Raw genomic sequence first — 20,541 nt, forward strand, 5'->3', positions numbered from 1 at the left:
TAGGCCCCGTCCCCCCGCTCCGGTGGGCGAGGGACACGGCGAGCAGCCGCCCAAACTGCCCTCACCGTGCGTGCGGCGTCAGGCACGCCGCCTTGCGTCACGGCGCCGCCGCCGCCAGCTGACTGCTCACCCCCGGAAGTGATGCGGGGAGGGGTGGCAGTCTCGCAGGGAGCCGCGGAGGTGAGTGAATTGGACCGTGTCTCTTCCCGTCCGCGCCGGGCAGCGGGAGGGGGGTACGGCGGCGGTGCTGGGCTCGGCTCCGGGTTCCGCTCGGCGCGGGCTGCGGGGCTCGGCCGGCAGACTCGGCGGTGGCGGGGGCCTCCGCTCTGCCCCCCAGCCCCGCCAGGGCCGGTTGGGTGCGGGGGGCCCCTGTCGCCGCCGCCGCCCCCTCACGGCAGGGCCCGTCGCAGCCCGCCCGGTCGTGGGGCTGGCAGCCGCTGCAATGGTCCTCGGGTGCCGGCTTGCCCGGCCGGGAGCCGGAGCCTCCCCCGCTGCAGCGGCGCGGGGCCGCCCCGTCCGGGCGCTTCTCTGGCGGGTGGTCGCTCGGTCTGGCTCCGTTGCAGGCCAATACGGCTGCTCAGCAGGCGGGTGCACCCCTGGAGTCCCCCCGCCCGACACCAATTTGTGCGCCTCAAGTAATGGTGCCGGCTCACCTCAGGGTCCTCTCCCTATTTTTCCATGTCGGTGTGTGCCTTCTACAGGGTTCCAGGACGTTTCTTGACAAGCCGTCTCTCTGCGAGCAGCACCGCATCCCTCCGCGGGGATCAGCTGCTTTGTTCAACCCCACTCCGTGTCAAGCTTTATGCGTGTAGCACTGTGATAATCATTGTGTTTGCGGAGAAAAGGCAAAGGGGAAACGTAGATCAATTTATATCCAACATATTTTCCATAATCTGAATATGCCACCCTTGCACAGCCACTTTTCCTCTAACTTCAGCTTTCGTCCCCTCTCCCGAGGATGTGTATATCCTTCTTGTGAAACCTGCAGTGTGTGCTAATCACTCTTAGTGTCTGGGGCTATGGTGGTACAAACAAGCTGCTCCTAACAGCATAAATTCTAACTTGCTTAATCACTGTTTCAAGCAGATACTGGTTGAAGCAATATGCTTTTCCTCTTAGTGTTGTGGTTGCTGGAAAGAATCATTGATTATCTTTTAAATAGTTAACACTGCTGATATGCTGTCCTTCAAAATGTTACATTGATAACTGAACAGCCTGATGCTGGCTATCGGAATACAGCATTGATCCACAGCTGGGAACTTTTTTTAAATGGGACTGTCTGCCGCATAATTTAAAGAGGTAATAGGTTAAGTGCTCTGAAAAAAGGGGTAGAGCTGTGCAGAGAAAGCACAAAACTGCCTTACCTTCCTGTAAATTACAGGCAGTCCTCACTGGCAGTTGCACTGCATGGTCTGTGTTTGTTGGGAGAACAACCGGTTGAATACGTATCTTCTAAACACATTATGTGTTTAAGAGCCTCTTTGTTAAATAGTTAATATGTAACTATGGTATTAGTGTTTTATTTGGGCTAGCAATGGGAAGAGAGTGAGTACTGGTGTTTCTCAAGTGCATCTTAGCACTGCTATTTGTTTCCCCAGTAGAAGATAATCCTCAGGAAAGGAAACAGTTCCTTGGTTAAAATCACATGTGCAAGTAGAGAGATCTGACTTCATGTTCTTGTCAGTTCTGAGGCTTGTATTTAAAATCTTCCCCATGCACGGGTGTGTGTGTGACCTGTGGGAAACCTTCATAGCACTTTACATGAAAGGCAGCACGCAGTCTAAAGCAAAGGTTTTCTGCACATCAGCAGAAAGATGAGAACTTGTGATTTGTGTTGAATTGGTTCAGATTTGCAAAGTGTAACTGCCTTTACAAAGCTACTGCAAATATCAGCTCTTGTAATGGTTTCTGAAATACAGATTATTCTCTAATAGTAAGTTATATGCAGGTGTGAATGATGATAATCCTTAAACAAATTCGCAGAACTTAATAGGGGGACTTGCAGCTTTGATGCTCTCTGTCTGCTCAGTGTGAAATTGGTTTCACCTGGAGACTGATAGGCTGCAACATGATCTGTAATCAGCCCCTGGATCTTAAAGGCTGGGTTAGGTTCATTCTTTGCACGGTTTCTTGCTTTATTTTGGAATTGAACATTTTCTGTTTGTAGCAAAGTCTAACTGATTTGCGTCAGTAATTCTTACAGTTTGTTGATCTTGGAAATTCACAATTGTATCTTCTATTTAGCATGAATTGTATTAAATAAAGTGATCAGATGAACTGAAGAGGTGGATTTGAGAGAAAACTAAGAACGGCTCTTTTGGAAGACTGTCACTGAAATTAGTTATAGTATATATTTGAGCAACAGGGGCTGCCAGTTTGACAGATTGAGACAAAGGGACTTGTTCTGACAAATTTGTGTGGATGAGGAAGAGGATTGGTTCTGCTGCTTTCATTGGTTCAGCTTAAGGAACAGGAAAAAATCCTGTATGGTGTGTGTGTGTGTGTTGGAAAGAATAGGGGCATAGGAATATAAAGTAGATGGAGCAGTGGGATATAGAAATTACTCTTCTAAATTTGCATTTCCTCATGGCAGAAAACCATGTAAAGGTGGTTTGGATATCAGATGCACAGCTGCAAGCTGCCAGGGGTGAGTCTCCTCAGAAGTGGCCCACACTTTAGCACTTGGTGCTGGGGAAGCATTGATAAATTTAGAGTCTTGGAGCGCTATAAAATCCACTGTGATGGGTTTTGGCAGTTTGTAAGAACTTGCAAAGTACAGAAACAATGTTATTGTTCCATTAGGCACATGATTTGTAGTGGTGAATGTTAACAGGAAAACTGTGTTCTGAGTAAGAGGAGACTGTAAAAATAAAAGCATAGGATGTTAGAAAAACAGTAATTTCTTTCATCCTCATTCTTAAAAGTAAAGGAGCTGAAAATTGGTAGCCAGAATTCTTGGAGACTGAAAGAACAATCTGTAAACACTTAAGGGACTTAGTAGACACAGGAAGATAAGAGGGAACCCCCTTAAGAGCCTTCATCAGAATTCCCTGACTGGGCTCCTTCTCTCTGGCTGCTTGTCCCTAGGGGTCTGCATCTTATCTCACTGGCTTCCTTTTGTCTGTTTGCCTCTGACTAATAGGCTTTGTCTTCTGGTTACTGGAAATCTAATAATTTCTTTTGTCTCTTTCCCCCTTCTTCCTTTTAAAAATACTATATTAAATGGCTGTAATGTTTTGCAGATAATCTACATTGGTGAGATGGATTAGTTGTATACTTGACTAAATTATTCAGAAGTAATGACATAGTAACTTGACTTGAAACAATGGTAATTTCATGGCAAATGCTCAAGGCCAATGTTGCCTTCTGGTAAAGAGCCACCTGCAATTTACCCCCTGTAAACATATGACACAAGTAAACTGTCTGTGCTAGTTTTCTCAGTGTCTTCTGTACAGTAAGTTGTCTCAAGTGTGTCTTTCAAAACAGTCAGCTATCTCTTCCCTACGCCTCCCCCCCTTGACTCTAGTTTGAGTCAGGTAATTACAGATCTGGGTTGAAGCCTTTCCAGGGAGTGACCAGAAAAGCCAAGACTTCCAGACTTGCTCCCATCGTTCACTTGTACCTTCACCTCACCCTTTCATGGGAAGGCTTTGTGGAACTGCTCAGCTATTGGTAACTGGCTGTTGGTGAGGAGGTCTGAGAGCTCCAGGGGCAATGGTGTTTGACATCTGAATGGGACCTCTGCTTTCCCTTGCACAAATGCCGCTATTCTTTGTGGTGCTATAAAAACGTTCTTGTCGCATGTGGCTTTGGTGTGACAGTTTGGTGACTTTTACATTTTGATTCTAGTGCTAATCAGAACAGACCAAACAAGGGAAGAGCTGAAACAAAGCTGCTTGTCTAAAAGATAATGTGAGAGCTAACCAGTTTAGACTCATTATGTCTTCTTTTTATCCATGTGTGTTGAGGGGCAGCTCTCTAGTCCAGTGGTGGGCATCTTGAAAGAAGCAGAAAATCTGGATTTCAGGTAAAGGTTATTTAATTGCAGTGTTTTGCTACTAAAAGAGTGATGGTTAGGGGACTGTTGAGAAGTAAGTATTAAAAAGCTCTTTCACAGAAGTAGAAATACTGTAGAGAAACCAACAGAAGCATAGGTGGTGAGCCAGGATTCCGGTAAAGAGAATGAACTAGTATAATCTTCTGGTGTCTCAGAAAGAATAGTTATAAATGCTGTTCTGTCTGTGACATCTGTTTTGTGAAAGACAAAACTTACTTAGCAAAATGTGAGAATGCTGTTACTGACCTCCTGTCACAGTTTGTTAGTCCCAGAAAGTCAGACTGCCAAAGACAGTATGACAGTCAGTTATTTGTTGTTTCACTTTTCCTATTTAGTGAACATAAGTGTTTTTTTAAACCAAAGGGATTATGTGTTCCTGAAAAATACCAGTCTTATTTTTGCATCCACGTAGTAGCAGAAAGTGACAGGCTTTAGTTCTTATTCTGAAATTTTTTAGTGCGATACAACTTCCTTCTGCAGCTTTGAAACATTTAATGCAGTCAGTCTTGCCCTTTTGTTTAAACATTGAAAGGGAGGGAGAAAAATCACCTAAATGCCTATGATTATGGGAGGCGTGTGTAGCTTAGTAATGGACTCACAAACACAAATGTCCTAGAACTTGGTTTTGGTCATATGCTGACTGTTCAATGTTTTCACTGCGGATGAGTCTGTACTGTAAGCCTTGGGTAGTCTGGATCAGCACGTAAGTGGGCGGTCTGGAAGTGCCAAAGGTCTGATGTATACCAGCTTCAAGCACAGTTACCTGTGAGTGAAGTTAGTGATTATGTCTCATGAAGCACAGGATACATGCCTACACACCGTATGTCTCTTGAGACACAGGACATCAAGTGAAATCTGGGAAATGTGAAAACTTACTAACAAAATGTGTGTGTTGGTTGAAGCTGCCACCAGATTTCTCAAGGAGAGCTGAGAGTCTATGTTATAACTGATGGCCTAAGTTTGAGTACTCGGAGGAGCTCCTTTGAAGCAGTTGATACGGTTAACATCTAAATATTGCAGCATCCTTTGTACAGTGTGAAGTGTTAGTATGATTCACTGTAATAGGGAAGTCAGGACTCTAATCAGTAGAGTGAACTGGGGTCTCTGCAGGTGGCTTGTGTATTTTCTGCTTTAAAAACTGCAGTCGACGTAAAAATCAAGCACGTTCTCTTAAAGCACTTTCAGATGTCAGCCCTTTCACTTAGAACAATTCTTTGTACATAACTAAATATGATTTGAGTCTTTATGTGGTCAGAATGGTAATGAAGTTCCTACACAACTGTGTTAAATGAGTGATTCTTTTGGCTGGCATCCTGTAAACCATGTTACACTTACCGAGATGGCTGTCACTGCTTCTGTAAACTTATGAGCATCTGCTGCCAGCAGTGATCTTATGAGGTGGTCTGGCTCTTGTCTTTAGACTTGTCCCTTTGCTGCCCTGTGAGGTGGCTGTTTGGGTCATGGTTCTCACAGCTGCTTTGTGCTTTGTGCTGGAGATGGGATACTATTGACCAGAGCTGCTGGAAGGACTTCCTTTATGTTTTGTGATCAGTGTGTTTTCTTCATCATTAACAGGAGTAAGAAATAGAAAGTTATTCACTTATTACAGTTAGTTTAAAGCATATCTTATTATATGAATGTAATTCAAGTAGATATCAAGGAATCACTTTATCTACCTGAATTATGTTCAGCTGGACATAATGGATGAAGATGCCTCAGCTGCTTCAGGGTGAAGCCTGCTAGCTGAACTTGGTGCAAAAGAAAATCTCTGCACACTTAGCTCGGTTTAAAAGTCAATGTGTTTTTCCCCACTGCAGAGTGGATTGTAGAACAAGGTGGTTTTCCAGAGTTATTCTGGTTTGGCTACAGGCTAGTTAGAGTTTTCCGTAGATTAGTTTACAGAACTGACTGAGACAGGGTAAGGTCAATATTTGTAGCGCAGCTACTTTCAGATGCTTACAGTGGAATGAATCTGTGTCAGATATCTGAGGGTCATGGTTTCTGTTGGTCCCATAACCTGCAGTTTTGCTGGTTGTGTTTGAGCACAAAGTGTCTCTTGCTCTGGTATGTGCTGCTTTAATTATTCATAATGCATACTGAGGTGCTAAAGGTTATCGTGCTGTGCAAAAGTTACAGTGTACCCTGGAAAAATACTGAAGGATTATTCTTTTACAGCCCTTTGCATGTAAAAGGGAAAAAACCCACACACCTTCATTAGATGATGATTTGCTTTTTCGGAAGTGCTGGACCTTGAGAGTTGTGCGGCCTCATCTCAGGGCAGAGGGGGAAGGTTGGTAGTTTTAAACCGATAGAGATGAGTTGCTCACTGACTGATTCTTTGTTTTTTTTCAAAGTGATAGATTCAGACTCATCCGGGAATTGAGTTATGTGCAGTGAAATAAACGAGTTTGTTCATGTCTAAGTATGAATGAGGTAGGGCATTGTATGCAATCTGGTTGGGGTTCTGTTTTCAGCTTTACTGAAAACAGTGTGATCTTGAAGAGCCATGCTGTTTGGCTGTCTTGATTTCCCCTCTGCCCATTGTCTTGTTCATAGTATAAATAGACTTCTCAAAACAAGTACTGCTGCTGTATGAATTGGTTCATTAATTTATTTACATTACAGAAGCACCTGAAGGCACCTTTCTAAGATTATATGCTATTTAGCTAACTGGACTTGGGTTCGCTCTGTGAAAATACAATAATACTAACAAATTGTTTCACCCACCTAATAAAGTAGGATGAAGTGCATAATGGGAAAGGATTTAAGACTTTTAAATGGGGCTAAGTGGTAAAACAGAAGTAATCAGTAAGTAAGGTATTGTGCTGTTAGAGGGTATAAAAGAAAGGGAGGGATTTGAGGATGATGCGTGCCTGCTGAAAAAGCTGCTTAAGGAATGCCTTTCATGAGAGAAAGCAATAAGGTGCCATTACTCTCCCAATGATTTTTCACATTATCTTAAGAAAAAAATGAATAATCTTGTAAAATTACTTCAGACAGTTAACTACAATTCCAAAACATCTGTTTTGTTTTTTAAAACTACTAGTTGGACTTTGGACATGAAAAGTGGTGTCATGACCTGTATCTTAGTAGGGTGCTTTCCAGAGTACAGAAGGCAGGTTTCTTCTGCCCAAGGTCTTGAATGGAAAAGACTTCCTTGATGTCCCAGTCCTTGTCTTGAAGTGACAGCACACTGTATTGAGGATCAGTTCTTTAAAGAGTTTTTTGTCTGCTTCTGGCAGCAGTGGGGCTGCTTCTAGGTAGTGGTTTGGTGGTATCCCTGGTTTTTGACACTGAGAGCTGGCCCAGCATTATGGACTGTAGACATGGTAAGGCAGTTTCTGAATATATTGTCACTTAAATACAATATTTTTTAGGCATTTTTGTATCTGCCCCTGTTTTTTCTTCCATGCTAGTTAAGCCTTTCTGGTATTGTCTTTCTCAAAGATGACCACATCTCATTTGATAAAGTATTCAGGCTTCCAAGATACACATTATCTGGCTTGGTTTTCCCACTGACTGCCATTTAGCCTGCAGCCAAAACTCTGTATGGTCCCTTTTCAAGCCTCAGCATACGTGGCTTCTACTCTGTTACAGGTATGTTCTATAGAGACAGACTTATGCAGTTCGATTGAATTTCTAAATCTAATTTGTTTCCAAAGCTCAAAGTGAGGTGAATTAGAGATAGCTTGTTATCTGTGATTTGGAAGAGGTGGAGAGAGCTCCCATCTGTATGCTCCCAAAATCATTACCTGGCTGTAGTTCATCAAAAGGTGCTTGAACTGCAGGTAGCCTGACAGACTAATAATTCATTGTAACTAATTGCAGCAGGACTTTCCTGCTTAAGACTTCCTCTTAAGTAACTTTGCATAAACATTTTTCTGCAGCAGAGGTGCAGAGCAGATGTGTGTGACACACTGGTGCTAGCATAGCGCTTGGGTAGGGATGTAGTGAGGTGTCTTCTGCGCTAATGAAAGCCCATAATGTGCCCATTGTGCTGGAGTCAGACTGCTTTTGCTGAGAAAGTTTAATTGCAGGTTATGACTTGAAATAAGCAGTTTCCATATGTGATGGCTTTGCTGACCGAAGCTTTCTTGGTGCTTTAACACTTAATGCACCAACTGCTTTGGTGCTGTATGATAAAGCTTACATCCTCTAAAATTCTGCTTGCTGAAGAGGGAAACAGTATCACTAATTCTTCACTGATTCCCCACAGGAAAGCAAAGAAAGTTGCCTTTTGTGAGAATGCTGTCAGCTCTTATACCTGGAAAAAGCTGCTGAAGACAAGTGTGGAAGGCAATAGCAGTTTTGGTGCTGCAGTGTTCTGTAGTGTGATCCTCTGTGCACCAGTGCGCAGGAGAGCCAAAGTCGCAGGGGGGAGTCAGGCACAGGTGTAAAGAAAGGCAGGTGAGCAAAACAAAGGTCTCCATAATCCTGAGGGCACACACCCTTTATGTATTGTCCCATTGGACCACTGAGTAGGATTGCTAACCACGATGCAGACTGTTTTCTGAGTTGCTGTAGTGTGACACTCCTGCTGTGCCAGCAAGGGGAAATGCTTGGTGATCGTAGCATACAGCTATACGTTGCAAACCTGACACAAGGACTGAATTAAAACCTGTGTCATGTGTTTGATGCTTCTTCCCATCCCAGTCACCTTACATTATTTAGCATCAAGTCAGCCACAACACATTGCTGTGCTCTGATAGCCTTTAAATGCAAGCTTGAAGAGCTTGGTTTCTTTACTACTCATACTGGCTTTTCATTCCACATCCCATAATGGTGTTGCCACAGAAGTTTCCACTTGCTACTACATTAAAAATTAAAAAAAAGGTGATATGGGCAACTTGGTAGAATAGAAGTAGTAATAATGGGGGAAGAATTGTAGCTGGTGGTTCTAACAGATGTTAAAGCTTCCAGCTCCCAGCTCTACAGTGTGTGTGTACAGGTCAGCCGACCTGGAAACTACTTCAACCAACCTGAGAAAGTTTGGCTTTTGCTGGGTAGAATTGAACTCCATCAGATTCAGCTCCTTTTGAACTTTGAAATAAGGGTTTGCTTCCAGTAGTTAGCTGGAAATGTGGTTTTGGTGGATCATAGATTTCTTCCAAAGAAATACAGATGTGTTTGAAAAGTAGTTAATTTGTTGCATAAAGTTGCCATGACAATGAATTTAAAATGTGAAGTGTAAGATGTTGCCCTCTCCTCTATTTAAGCCGGCTCCTGGGGGAATGAGGCTCTACAGTGCCCTGATGTCCCTCCCGTCGCTTCTTTCCTTCCCCAATGATTTATAAAAGGAATTATTTGGTTGCAGGGGACCAAAAGGAATTGACACAGAAGTGCTAAGTGTTACTTTTTCTTAAATTCCTGAAATTCATGAAGTGCTATGGTCTAATAGAAAGAAATCCAACCTAGTGCTTCCACTGTGAGAAGGACAGGAACTCCTCTGTTCATATACACGTTTAAGTGGGCTGATGGCTGTGCACCTGCGCAGGGTGGCCCTTTCAGCAGGAATGTGTGCTACAAGAGCTCTACAATAGCTGTGAGGCCATGGAGTGGATGCAAAAGGGTTGTTGTTTGTGTAGAAGATGAGGTTTGGAAGCAGAGGATGTAAATCCAGACAGAAGTAGGCTTTTTGGACTATCCATCTCAAAAGTAAATGGCTAAAAATGGTACATCTGAGATATACTTTTGCTTTGTGTTTGTGGGTTTTGAAGTGTTTTGGAGGCTGCTTCCTGGGCTTTTAAAAGCTTTGATCTGCACTAGGTTTTATTTGTTGGTCAGATTTGTCCTAAGACTTAAGTTTGCAGAAAACTCAATTTGTGCGGAGACTGGCCTGTGCGATATGAACTTATTTCATGGCAGTCTTTCTACATCATTGCCTGCTTTTACTGAAGGAAGCATTGAACAAGCTAATGTTCCCACTTGTTTCCTCAGTAGTAGGTTTTATGTAAAAAGAAGTATGCAGAAAGGCAGCTTTTGATCACCTGCTTTCTCATCAGATGTACTAGGAGCTGTAAAAGCAAGCCATTTCAGTGGTTTAGTATGGTGGAGCAGAGGAGCTTTACCAGAGCTGTCTTGTTTTTGTTTGGTGTTTTTGTTCCCTAGATCAGATATAAACAGAGGTGTTGACTAGGTGCTGTGGTTGTAGCTTTTGCTACACAAACCACACGTTTTGTCTGTCATCTTCAGAGCTTCATAGTTCCATAGCAGAGCTGGGAATTTAAGAGAAGCGCAGTTGAGCCAGCTGAACTGAACATGGGAAAACAAACATGGAAAAGAATGTGCTAGAGAATGAAAAAAGAGAATTGCTTTCTAGACCCAAATGATGCTTTGCTAGGAAGCAGCTGTCTGGCATTCACAGATTAAACAGCCGCTTAGCTAACATGCATTGACAATGATAGCGTGTCCTCTGTTTTGCTTTGAGTGCATGAAATGAGGATTTAACTCTCCCATGCTGAAAGCCATGCAAGTATCCGGAAGTGTGTGTTTACTGCTAACAAACATTTGAGCTTGCGTGTTGAATTCAGTACCTGATCTATGCTTTAATGACAGTGCAGAGGTAATGGTGTTAATGATACTTTGTAAGTCAAAAAGTGAAATAGTTGTATAAAATGACTCTTTCAACAAATGGATTTTGGCTATGAAGGTTTTATTAAGTGCGTAGTCGTTTCTGAGCAATGTGGTGTATTCTGTGGTTTCATAGCCTCTTTTGAACGTAAAGACTTGTGTGGTCTTTTGTCTTGCAGCATTTCATGTGGAAGCCAGGGAGCCTGAAGGAGGCTGTGAAGCTAGTGGAATGATTCCCCGTGTAACTGAAACTATGTGAGTATTAGATGTTTGCTTACAGTATCACTTGTCCAGCATCAACTCTTAAAACAGCAATTGCTTCTGGTTCAGCAGTTGCAGTGATCCTTTCGTGCCTCCCCAGAGGAAATCTGTGTGTATCTGCTCAAAGCTAGCAAAAGACAGGGCACCCATGATACTTCCAGCTATTGAAGAAGTCCTGTATCCCTGTCCACTGAAAGGTAGATAGTGTGTAGTGAAAAGTTGAGGCTGAGTTAAGCTCTAGCAATGTTGTCTTTGCCTTTACTAGTGAACTGCTACTTTGGAAGGGATTTAATGGTTGGCTGAGCTGTGTCCTCTTTTGTTACGAGAGTTCCTAAATTTGTTTTTGATTTGTTCTTGAGTCTGTGGAGGGTTTTTTTCCTCTTCTTTTTATACTTAATGTGTTTTGAAACTCATTGTAAATACCTTCTGATGCAACACTTTATTAAATGGCATAATGCTCGCCTGTGTTGTTCTCTGGATGTATCTGATAATTTCTATTACTACACTAATGTTGGTCATTAAGGAAAAATACAGGGTGACTTAAATATTTCCTTTGCATCTTCTCTCCTTCTGCCAGCTCTCCCCCACTGCAGTGCTGCTGTTTTCAGTTGTGCCATGGCATGCTTGTATGACAGCAAATTATTACTGAGTCATTTTGTTGTTTTGCTCCCTTCCAATCTTGGGTTGCATGTGATCTGGTCACTTGAAAATGAGAAAAGTAATTCCTTTACAGCACTTAAAAAAAAAACCAACCCACCCCTAAAAAGCCCCAAAAAAATCCAACCCAAGAAGCAAACCAAAAAGCCCCCCCAGGCATAGCGAGGTCTTTCCAATCTTCTCTAGGTTTTATGTTTAATGTATTGGGCAATGTAGTTCTACACATCCTTTGTTCTTAGATGGAGGCTCTCCTTTTCCTTACCTTCTAGAAAGGAGTAGAGAGCATCATTGTCAATCTCTGCTTTGCAGTTCCTGTTACGTGGAAGATGGCCTCATGGGCTTCTTGGTGATTCATATTTACTGTAGGTTATTGCTCAATGCTTGTCTGAGTATCTCTTTGGGAGTACTGTATCCTGTAGCACTAAGTATGTTCCAACCTTAGCCCTCAATTTTGATCTTTTTTAGCAGAACGGCAAAACTAGTGGTGAGCACTACATTTGTGTCTCACAGTTCATGTTGTACTGTTACAGTAGTTTTGCTCCTGGGATATGATCCGTTTGGGAATTAGTGTTTTGTCACCAATCTAGTATAACCTTTGGGTATATGAGAACTTCATACTTGTAGTTCCTGATCCAGCTGGGAGAAACAGCTCTGCACATCCTTGGCTCACTTAGCTGCAGTCAGTATGACCTAGACATGATGTTTGTTTTGCTTTGCAGTTAAATGAGTCGCTTTGTTCGCTTTCCTAAGAGTGCTTTTTCCATATTCCTTGAACGCTGAGTTCCATGCAGCTCCCGATGCTGCAACTGGATCCTCTCTCCAGCCTCCCTTAACAAAAGGGCCGACTTCTCCCACTTGTTTCTATCTCCTTCCGAGGCTCTTGTTCCTTTCAAGCCTTGAAACCTGAGTCATGTAGGAAGCGGAGGTGACTAGTAAGTGAAGTGGATCCAGCTCAGTGAAGGCATTTTGTAAGAGTGTAACTGATGGAGCGCCAGAAGATTTTTCTCTTACAAAACCAGATACATGCACAAGCTGCCAGCGGATGCAGTCTGACCTTTAATTTTTTTTTAAGCAGGTTTTGCTATTTTTGGGGTAGAATGCTTCAAAGTATCTGGCACATGGCATCAAGTTTCGTGTAGTAGAAAAGTGAGGCATTGCAGTAACTGTATTTCAGTATCTTCTATAGTGTTTGTTCCTAATGAGTAGGATTGGACTCTGAAAGCCTCTTCGGCAGGGAGGAGGAAAGAACTCTGTTACTGCAGGGAAGAGCAGTGGTTGCAGAGCCCAGGCCGTGGCTGTTCAGGAGCAGCAGCCAGTTACTTGTAAGGCAAGTAGGCTGAAGTACAGAAAACATGCTTGTTAGAGGGGTATGCTGCAGGGGATGTGGTTAACTTGCACTCTATGGGTTAATGTTGTGCTCTCCAGTGGTTTTTGGAAACAGCTGTTGGGACACTTCCTCACATACAGGTGTTCAATAATGCTGGCTGACCTTCGCTCTGTGTACTGTAATGTTGTCTTTGACAGCAAATGACAATAAACCCCATCTGTTTCATCAGATTGGTGATGTCACTTTATAGACTCAGATGTTAGATCATCATTAATACAAGCCATTGCTTAGGAAATATGACAGCATGAATCTCTTGCATTAGGAAAACTTAGGGGCAGAGTATATAAGTAAGTCTTGCAAACTGTCTTTCTAACCTTAAATGTGGATTCCTGAAGTGAATTGGATTAATCTCTGTCCATTATGTCGTGTGTGATTTGACTGCTGCCAGCTATTTTAAAGGATAGTACCTTTCACTAACAGGCAGCTATTCTTTAGGCTGTCCATAGGGAAAAGCTTTTTCCGAATCCTGAACAGCAGAAAGCTTCATAAACTAGCTATACTCTACTTTAAATTCTGCTACTGGTTTTTACTTAGGATTTCTTCATTCTGTCCCTTTACTTGCATGCTTCTGTCTAAAGGAAAACTTACCAACGCAGTGCTAGCTGCCTTGGAGAAACTGATGGAAGAACAAGGATTAATGTAGATGGAGCATTTGAATTCTGATAAATTTAAAGGGGAGAATAAAAAAAGGCTGGTATCTGGGAGTTCATCTCTAAGCAGTAATTTACACTGCCTAATAATATCCTGTTTGTTTTGGTGTAATGAAGAAATGGTATAGACTGGAGATGATGCTGTTGCTCAGACGCATGGCAGCACAGGAACCAGTGCCAGGCTGTACTCTGTAATTCACAAAGAGCTGTGAAGTACTAAGGACTGATAAAATTGATTTTTGGGTTGTTTATGTAGAAATGCATATTTTAATGAATCCTTTAAAATACAAATGAATAAGAAATTATTATTGAATACATTAAATTGAACTTTACTTGCCTATAAAAATGATGCTGCAAAGTTCATGGTTAAAGCAGTTTGATGAGGGGATATACCAGGTATTTGTTTCTTCTGCTGCTTAAAACTAGGTTTTTGTTAGTTTTGTTTGTGGGTTGTGGGCTTAAGAAAAGGAATTGGGGAGGGGAAGCCAGGTACTTGAAACCATCATCTTGGCAAAAAATACCTTTTCTTTGCTCCTGAAACTGCATACATGCTGTTTTGACAAAGCGGGTATAATGGCTGAGAAGATTGATGTTTGTAATCCTAATATCTGGAGAATTCATCTGCACTTGGTGCTGCTGTTCCAAGTCGATTTACAGCTTAAAATGGGGACTTGATCTCAGAAGAATACAGAAAACCTGAAGTCTATTTCATTTTTTCATTTGTAATTTTAATCTCCTTTCTTGTTCTGTAACCTGGGAGCAGTAAACAAAGACAAGGCAAACCCAATTCTTATGTTCAAGGCTTTTGCCTACCTGACAGCAGAGATGAAATGCAAGTAAGTGGGTAAAGGAGGAATATGATAAGCAATTGCTTTCTTGGAGTTGATGTTTCTGAGAAATGGACTGTCCATGGTGTGGCTGCGTGCTGATAGGATAGTGTCAGAGTGTTAGCTTGGTTTTAACAGGGATCATTTAAGAAACCTTTTCTGTGGGAAAAAATTCTTTTCCAAAGACTTTAACATTATGACTTATAAAAACAGAAAATGATGAAATCATTTGGCATTTTAATTATTTTTTTTTTTAAACTGAACTGGATTTGCTACTTCTTATCTGCATGGGCGTCTGTCTGAAGAGGTTCATTACAAAGGCCCCCTCCCTCTGTCTGTCTCCTTACCTGAAGGGAGGAACCCACTTGAAACAATGAATAATTCCTAAATGCTATCTTGCATGGAAAGTGAGTGTTGCACCTTTCTGCAAACACCCTCTGTATGTGTGTCAAGAACAAAAAATCTAGATTACAGACTCAGTTTAAAAAAACCCAAACAAACGCACAATTCCCATCATCCCTGCCTCCCCTTGTCGTCATTCCCCTTCTTCCCCCCCCAGGTTAAAACCAAACCCAACCCCCCCCCCCAAAAAAAAAACACCTTTTTTTCCCATTTGCTGAAGGTACAGTCTAATGCTTAACGCTGCCAGGTTGTCCCATCGGTGTCTCCACCCTCCCTCCCCCTGCCTCCTCTCCCCTTACTTTGTTTTAGTGTGTTATTTTCTGTAAATGAAATGTGGGTATACTTTTAAAACCATTTCCTTTAGAATATTTCTGGGTTAGAGTAGTCTGTCTTGATGAAGCCTGTACATGAATCAACCTCTTTGTAACCTATGTTACAGTAAGAATTTTAGGAATTTCCTTTATTAGGACCTGTTAGTATACTGCAGCCACTGAGTGAGCTGCATTGATTTCTAGGTAAAACAGCCTGAAATTGCCTGAAATTTATGGCATATGCCAACCTTCTCTACACTACTCCTTTTCAGTACGCAAGACTTAAATATCCTGAAGTCGGTCTCTTACTGCTGAATGTTATCCGACATTCAATACTTATAATATTCTTTGTGGAAAAACCAGCAATTTGACTCTGAAACTGCTTTTCAGGTCAGTTGACTACCACTAATGGCATGGTGAGATGTGCTGAAGAGCAGCTGCGAGGGTGTCCGACAGTAAGGGGACTGCTCTAGAAACTGGGCGTGCAACATCATGGGCCAGTGTGTAACGAAGTGCAAGAATCCCTCTTCTACCCTTGGCAGCAAAAATGGGGAAAGGGAATCCAGCAGCAAGTCGCACAGTAAAAGAAGTACAGTCCACAAAGATGACCATGGTTCAGCTTGTGGGAAGTCTCCAGGAGATATACTTGTGAATGGGACAAAGAAAGCAGACGCTGCTGTGGAGTCCAGTCAGCCTTCAACGTTTTCTGGAGATATAAAGAAAGACCCTGTTACCAGCGCAGAAGAATCTTCACTCCAAAGGATCGGGGAGTTGTTTAGGAGATATAAGGATGAACGGGAAGATGCCATACTGGAAGAAGGAATGGAACGATTTTGCAATGACCTCTGTGTTGATCCCACTGAATTTAAAGTGCTAGTTTTGGCTTGGAAATTCCAGGCTGCTACCATGTGCAAATTTACAAGGTTAGTTCTTGTAGAACTTGTAATTATTTTCATATGTTAAAGTATATCCTGTCATCTGTGTGTTGGAGAGGCAGCCTTATTAGCTTCACTTACCTATTTTTTCTAACACTAGTGTTTTGATCACATTAATTCCTACTGCTGAGAAGGTAAGCTTTGTATTGTCCTCTTTTCCCCTTCCCCTCACAGTGGGTTTCAGAACCTAAAAGTGGTTTTGGACATTGTGCTGCTAAAGAACAACAGTGTAATGAAATTCTGTAGATACGAATTTATTCTTAATTTACCAAAACCAATTTAACTGTTTCCAGCATTATTTGGTGATGAGATTGGACACAAAAATTAATTTTTGCTTTAAAGTAATGTGAGATTCCTTAATAATTGCTACCAGCTCTATTCTCATCCTGTGAAGAATGACAGACTGCTTCCAAAGAATTGTTCCTGCCCAACCAGTATTATATTAATGTCTTTTTCCAAGAATAATCCTGTTGAAGTATAGACAGGGAAGGAAATTGCAAGGGTTTTGACACTTGTAGCTATTTCATACTGGCTGACAAGTGATTGGTATTTAGAGTGCTGTCTGTCTTGGACAAGGGGGTCAGTCAGTTGGCTGATAGCACGTGTGATCCTTCAGGAAACAGCAGAATGGCTAAAACTTATCAATAAAAACTGAAAAAAAAAAACAAACAAAAAACCCTCCAAAACTACAGCAGCCTTCCCCACCTTGATTGTTGATATCCAGGTAAGAGCAAGATTTCCTACAGGGACTTGCTGAGAGAGAATGAATCTTTTATTTTCAGTAATGCTTCCTATTTTTACTCAGCTTATAACTTTCAAAATTACTTTGGTGTTCTGAGCCTTGAAACAAGCCTTTGCTGTGCACTGAACACAACTTTTCCAGCACCTTCAGGGTCTGTGTGGACATGGGAGGGTGTCAAATGGGTGAATTAGTCTGGAATGCAAATGTGGATTTAATGACTACTGATGGGACAGGTATTTGCTAACGTGAATTGCAGGTGTAGTGTCTGGGATTCTGCACAACCACCGTGAGTTTTATTAACATCATTTTGATTTTCTTGGAGAGGGCAAATCTAGTGGTGAGAGGCTACCTTTGTTCAAGGGCACACTGATTGGTGCTGATTGACTTCTTTCATCAAGGAAAGCAATGTTGTCTTCTGTTGTCAGAAAGCCAGGCAGCAAAATCTTTCAAACCCCATGAAATGTGAGGGGTGTATGTGATTCCCCAGGCCATGAGGAACTGCTTGGAAATGTGTCTCTTTCCACCAGCCCCATTGCCAAAATCTTTGTGCCACCTGGGCTTAAGAGTACACCTTGCCTTACCCAGACAACCCTCTTCTGATTTGGCATAGCTGAATGGAGATGGGAAGTGTTCAGCATGTGAGGTCAGGGTGAAGTGCTCACACTAATTTCTCTTCTCTTGCTCAATAGGAAGGAGTTTTTTGAAGGCTGCAAAGCAATAAACGCAGACAGCATTGATGGCATTTGTGCAAGGTTCCCCAGCCTCTTAAACGAAGCCAAGCAGGAAGATAAATTCAAGGATCTCTATCGTTTCACCTTCCAGTTTGGCCTGGACTCTGAAGAAGGACAGAGGTCGCTACATCGGGAAATAGCCATTGCCCTTTGGAAATTAGTCTTCACCCAAAACAAGCCCCCTATTTTGGACCAGTGGTTACACTTCCTAGTCGAGAACCCCTCAGGAATCAAGGGAATCTCCCGGGACACGTGGAACATGTTTCTAAATTTTACTCAGGTGATTGGACCGGACCTTAGCAACTACAGTGAAGATGAGGCCTGGCCGAGTCTCTTCGATACCTTTGTGGAGTGGGAAATGGAGCGAAGGAAAAAGGAGGAGGAAACCAAATGTATTCTGTCTTCGGACACAGAGGCAGAACAGACTTAGCGGCGTCGAAGCAGCGGTGATGGAAGCAACCTGTTGCCCTTCATGAAATGTAAACTCTGGATGTTTCTGGAAATTACCAAGGCTCCAGATTTTTCTACTTTACACCTTTTTCTGCCTTGTCTTTGAAAGGGCTCTAAAATGCTGTAACATGTTTTAGGCACTTTCTTAATTTTGGTTATTCCTTTTACTCTTGCCCTGAAATATTTGACCCTGGCCCCAAGTTAAGCATTTTGGGGTTGTTTTTTGTTTTGTTTTTTTAAGACTTCAGATTAGTATAAGTAAATCTGATATTTCTTGCACAATGTAGATCTTTTCCGTTAGGTTAAATTAACATTGCTAAATTATACAGTGCCAGATATAAGTTTTTCATACCACATCCGTCAGGGCAGGTCTGTACTGTGTGTAGTGCTGTTTACATTGTTGACGTTTTAGGCTGTAATAATTTTAAGGTTTTCTACCAAGATGAACAGCAGTGTTAACTACAAATGCATTAATCCCCCGGTATAAGGTTCCAAACAACCAACAAAACCAACAGCCTTTTGTAATACAGCTGATTCCCATTTGAGCTCTTAGCGAATGAGTCCAGATCATTCCTTTTTTTTTTTTTTTTTTTTTGGAGTTTCAAACTAAATGTTGGGATTGTTTTATAAAATTACTGTACCTGTCAGTCAACTGAGTGGTAAATGACGATTTGTACCCAAATCTCTTACACATCACATAATAAAAGAGCAGTACTACCTCAGTTTTATTGAAAGTGGACTTCTTGATGGACTTCCATTTTTCTCTGGAAGTTGTATTTTTGTGGTTACATGAGACTATTTTTACTTGACTAAAAGAACCAAAGGTTCTGCTTCTTAAGTTTGCTACACATTGACAGAAGCAACACACAAACCCTAAGTCTTCAAGGAAAACTGTGGTATAATTCTGCTTTAATTTGTTTGATTTATACCTAAAGTATTACCTTACTTGTCTGGCAAGCACAGTACTTCTATGTAACGAACTATCTTTTGCATTAATATTGACAAACCAATTTTTTAAAGCCTCTGTTTAATTGCTAAGGTGCAGTTAATACTGCACACTTCCTGGAGCAACAATATCGGCATCTGATGACAAAGTGAATTCTTAATGTGTTCTTAATGACAACAGTGTAGATGAGTCATTTTTAGACGGATTTGATAATCTTTGGATAGGAGTCAATATATTATTTTACAATGCCTGTATTGGGACTATTTGCCTGTTGAAACTTGTGACTTAAAGGGAGTTTTATTAACACTGGTTGAAACTTTTTTTGGTTATTGATGCTACCTTTTTTAATTTTAGTATGTCAACTTTTTTACACCTTTTGGTAAAAGGGATGGTTGCCAAGGCTTTCTGCAGAGCTAAGTGCTGGCTTAATGAATTTGATACATTTCCATTACACACCTTTTATTTTTAGAGCTGCATTTCAGGGTCATAGAATGGCTTCAATTTAAAAAAACAAACCAAAACCAAAGCCTGGACAGTCATCCATAGCACCTAATGGCATTTGTGATACCAGGGTTTTAAAGTTAAAGGGAACCAGATTTTAGGTGATGAGCCTGTCACTGGCATGCTTTGCACGTCTGCTGTGCCCAGAGGGGGTAGCAGAGAGAGGAGGATCTGCCTGAATTCTGTCACTGGCTTTACTGGTGTGCAGCCTATGCAATAGCTTGGGTCTGAGATCATAAATCACCAACAAAATGTGGGTATTGAAAACTTAAAAACCAAACCCACAAGCCACAGATAGCATCTCTTTCATCTAATAAAAGGAGAGTTTGGTCCATGCTGCTTCTGCAAGCTCTTGCTGGGACATGCATTAAGCTGTAGAAAACAAATGTTGTTCTAGGTGCAGCTGAGTCTGTCCCTTTGCAGGAGGGGAGCCCCGAACTTGCTGTGTTACAGGTAAATGCACCCAAAGCTTTGTCCTTGCTACTATAACCTTACAAGCTACCATGGCCTAAGCACAGTTTGGCAGCAAAACTTTATTCCAAGTCGGTGAACAAAGCAGGCCAAAGCACTTGTGCTGCTATAATTGAATTTATGGTGAGACTTTTGCTGGTGCTGTTGTTTAAAAAAAGAAAAGCTCCCTAACAGAGGCTGCTTTGTTAGTGAAAGTTCCATATGGAGCCTGATTTAGTAAATGAAAACTGTATTTATAAGTTTGAGACTTCTCATTCAGCTATTAAATGCTTTGTTCATCTCTAGTTTTTCCTCTAAAGGTAATTTAAAATGTCCAGAGTGTGAAAACTGAGTATTCAGATGAATAGGCAGTGCATGCACACACACACACACACACACCAAATCATGGCAGCAGCTGCTACTGAGTCATGTGCTAAACTGCAGCAGCTCCAGAGGATGAGGGATGGAGTGCTTTAAGGCTGGCACTTATCTTGTGGCCTGAATGTGGATAGCCATGAGGAAATCAATCTGAAGCACATGAAGGCTGAGCCATTTTAGTATAACAAAAATAATACAGCTTCTTAAAGCTGGTGGTGGTGAATATAGAGGAAGTGAAAATCTTCTTTCCTCCTAGGGAAAAGACATACGATTCTCAGTGACTTAA

The 20,541-nt window shown here is 41.9% G+C and overlaps 1 protein-coding gene across 2 annotated transcripts; it reads left to right on the forward strand.

Moving 5' to 3' along the window:
* The first annotated feature begins 158 nt into the window (after positions 1-158).
* DCUN1D3 (defective in cullin neddylation 1 domain containing 3) lies at positions 159-18,568 on the forward strand. 2 transcript variants are annotated; one of them, XM_057416756.1, is made up of 4 exons: positions 159-180; positions 10,807-10,882; positions 15,513-16,045; positions 17,489-18,568. In XM_057416756.1, the coding sequence occupies exons 3-4, from the start codon at positions 15,615-15,617 to the stop codon at positions 17,958-17,960; spliced, it is 903 nt and encodes a 300-aa protein (XP_057272739.1). In that variant the 5' UTR covers positions 159-180; positions 10,807-10,882; positions 15,513-15,614; the 3' UTR covers positions 17,961-18,568. The 2 variants fall into 2 exon arrangements, with proteins under 2 accessions (XP_057272739.1, XP_057272738.1); XM_057416755.1 differs by lacking the exon at positions 159-180 and having other exon boundaries at positions 10,175-10,882.
* Positions 18,569-20,541: the final 1,973 nt, after the last annotated feature.

The sequence above is a fragment of the Pezoporus wallicus genome, unplaced genomic scaffold, assembly GCF_028554395.1.
Source record: "Pezoporus wallicus isolate ANWC-B61680 ecotype Strahan unplaced genomic scaffold, APGP_CSIRO_Pwel_v1 scaffold_7392, whole genome shotgun sequence".
NCBI classification, from domain to species: Eukaryota; Metazoa; Chordata; class Aves; order Psittaciformes; family Psittacidae; genus Pezoporus; species Pezoporus wallicus.

Excerpts from the sequence above, each read along its gene's own strand:
- DCUN1D3 (XM_057416756.1), top strand. The coding sequence starts at position 15,615 with ATGGGCCAGTGTGTAACGAAGTGCAAGAATCCCTCTTCTACCCTTGGC. Across the intron at positions 16,046-17,488 it reads ACCATGTGCAAATTTACAAG|GAAGGAGTTTTTTGAAGGCT; the intron begins GTTAGTTCTTGT and ends CTTGCTCAATAG.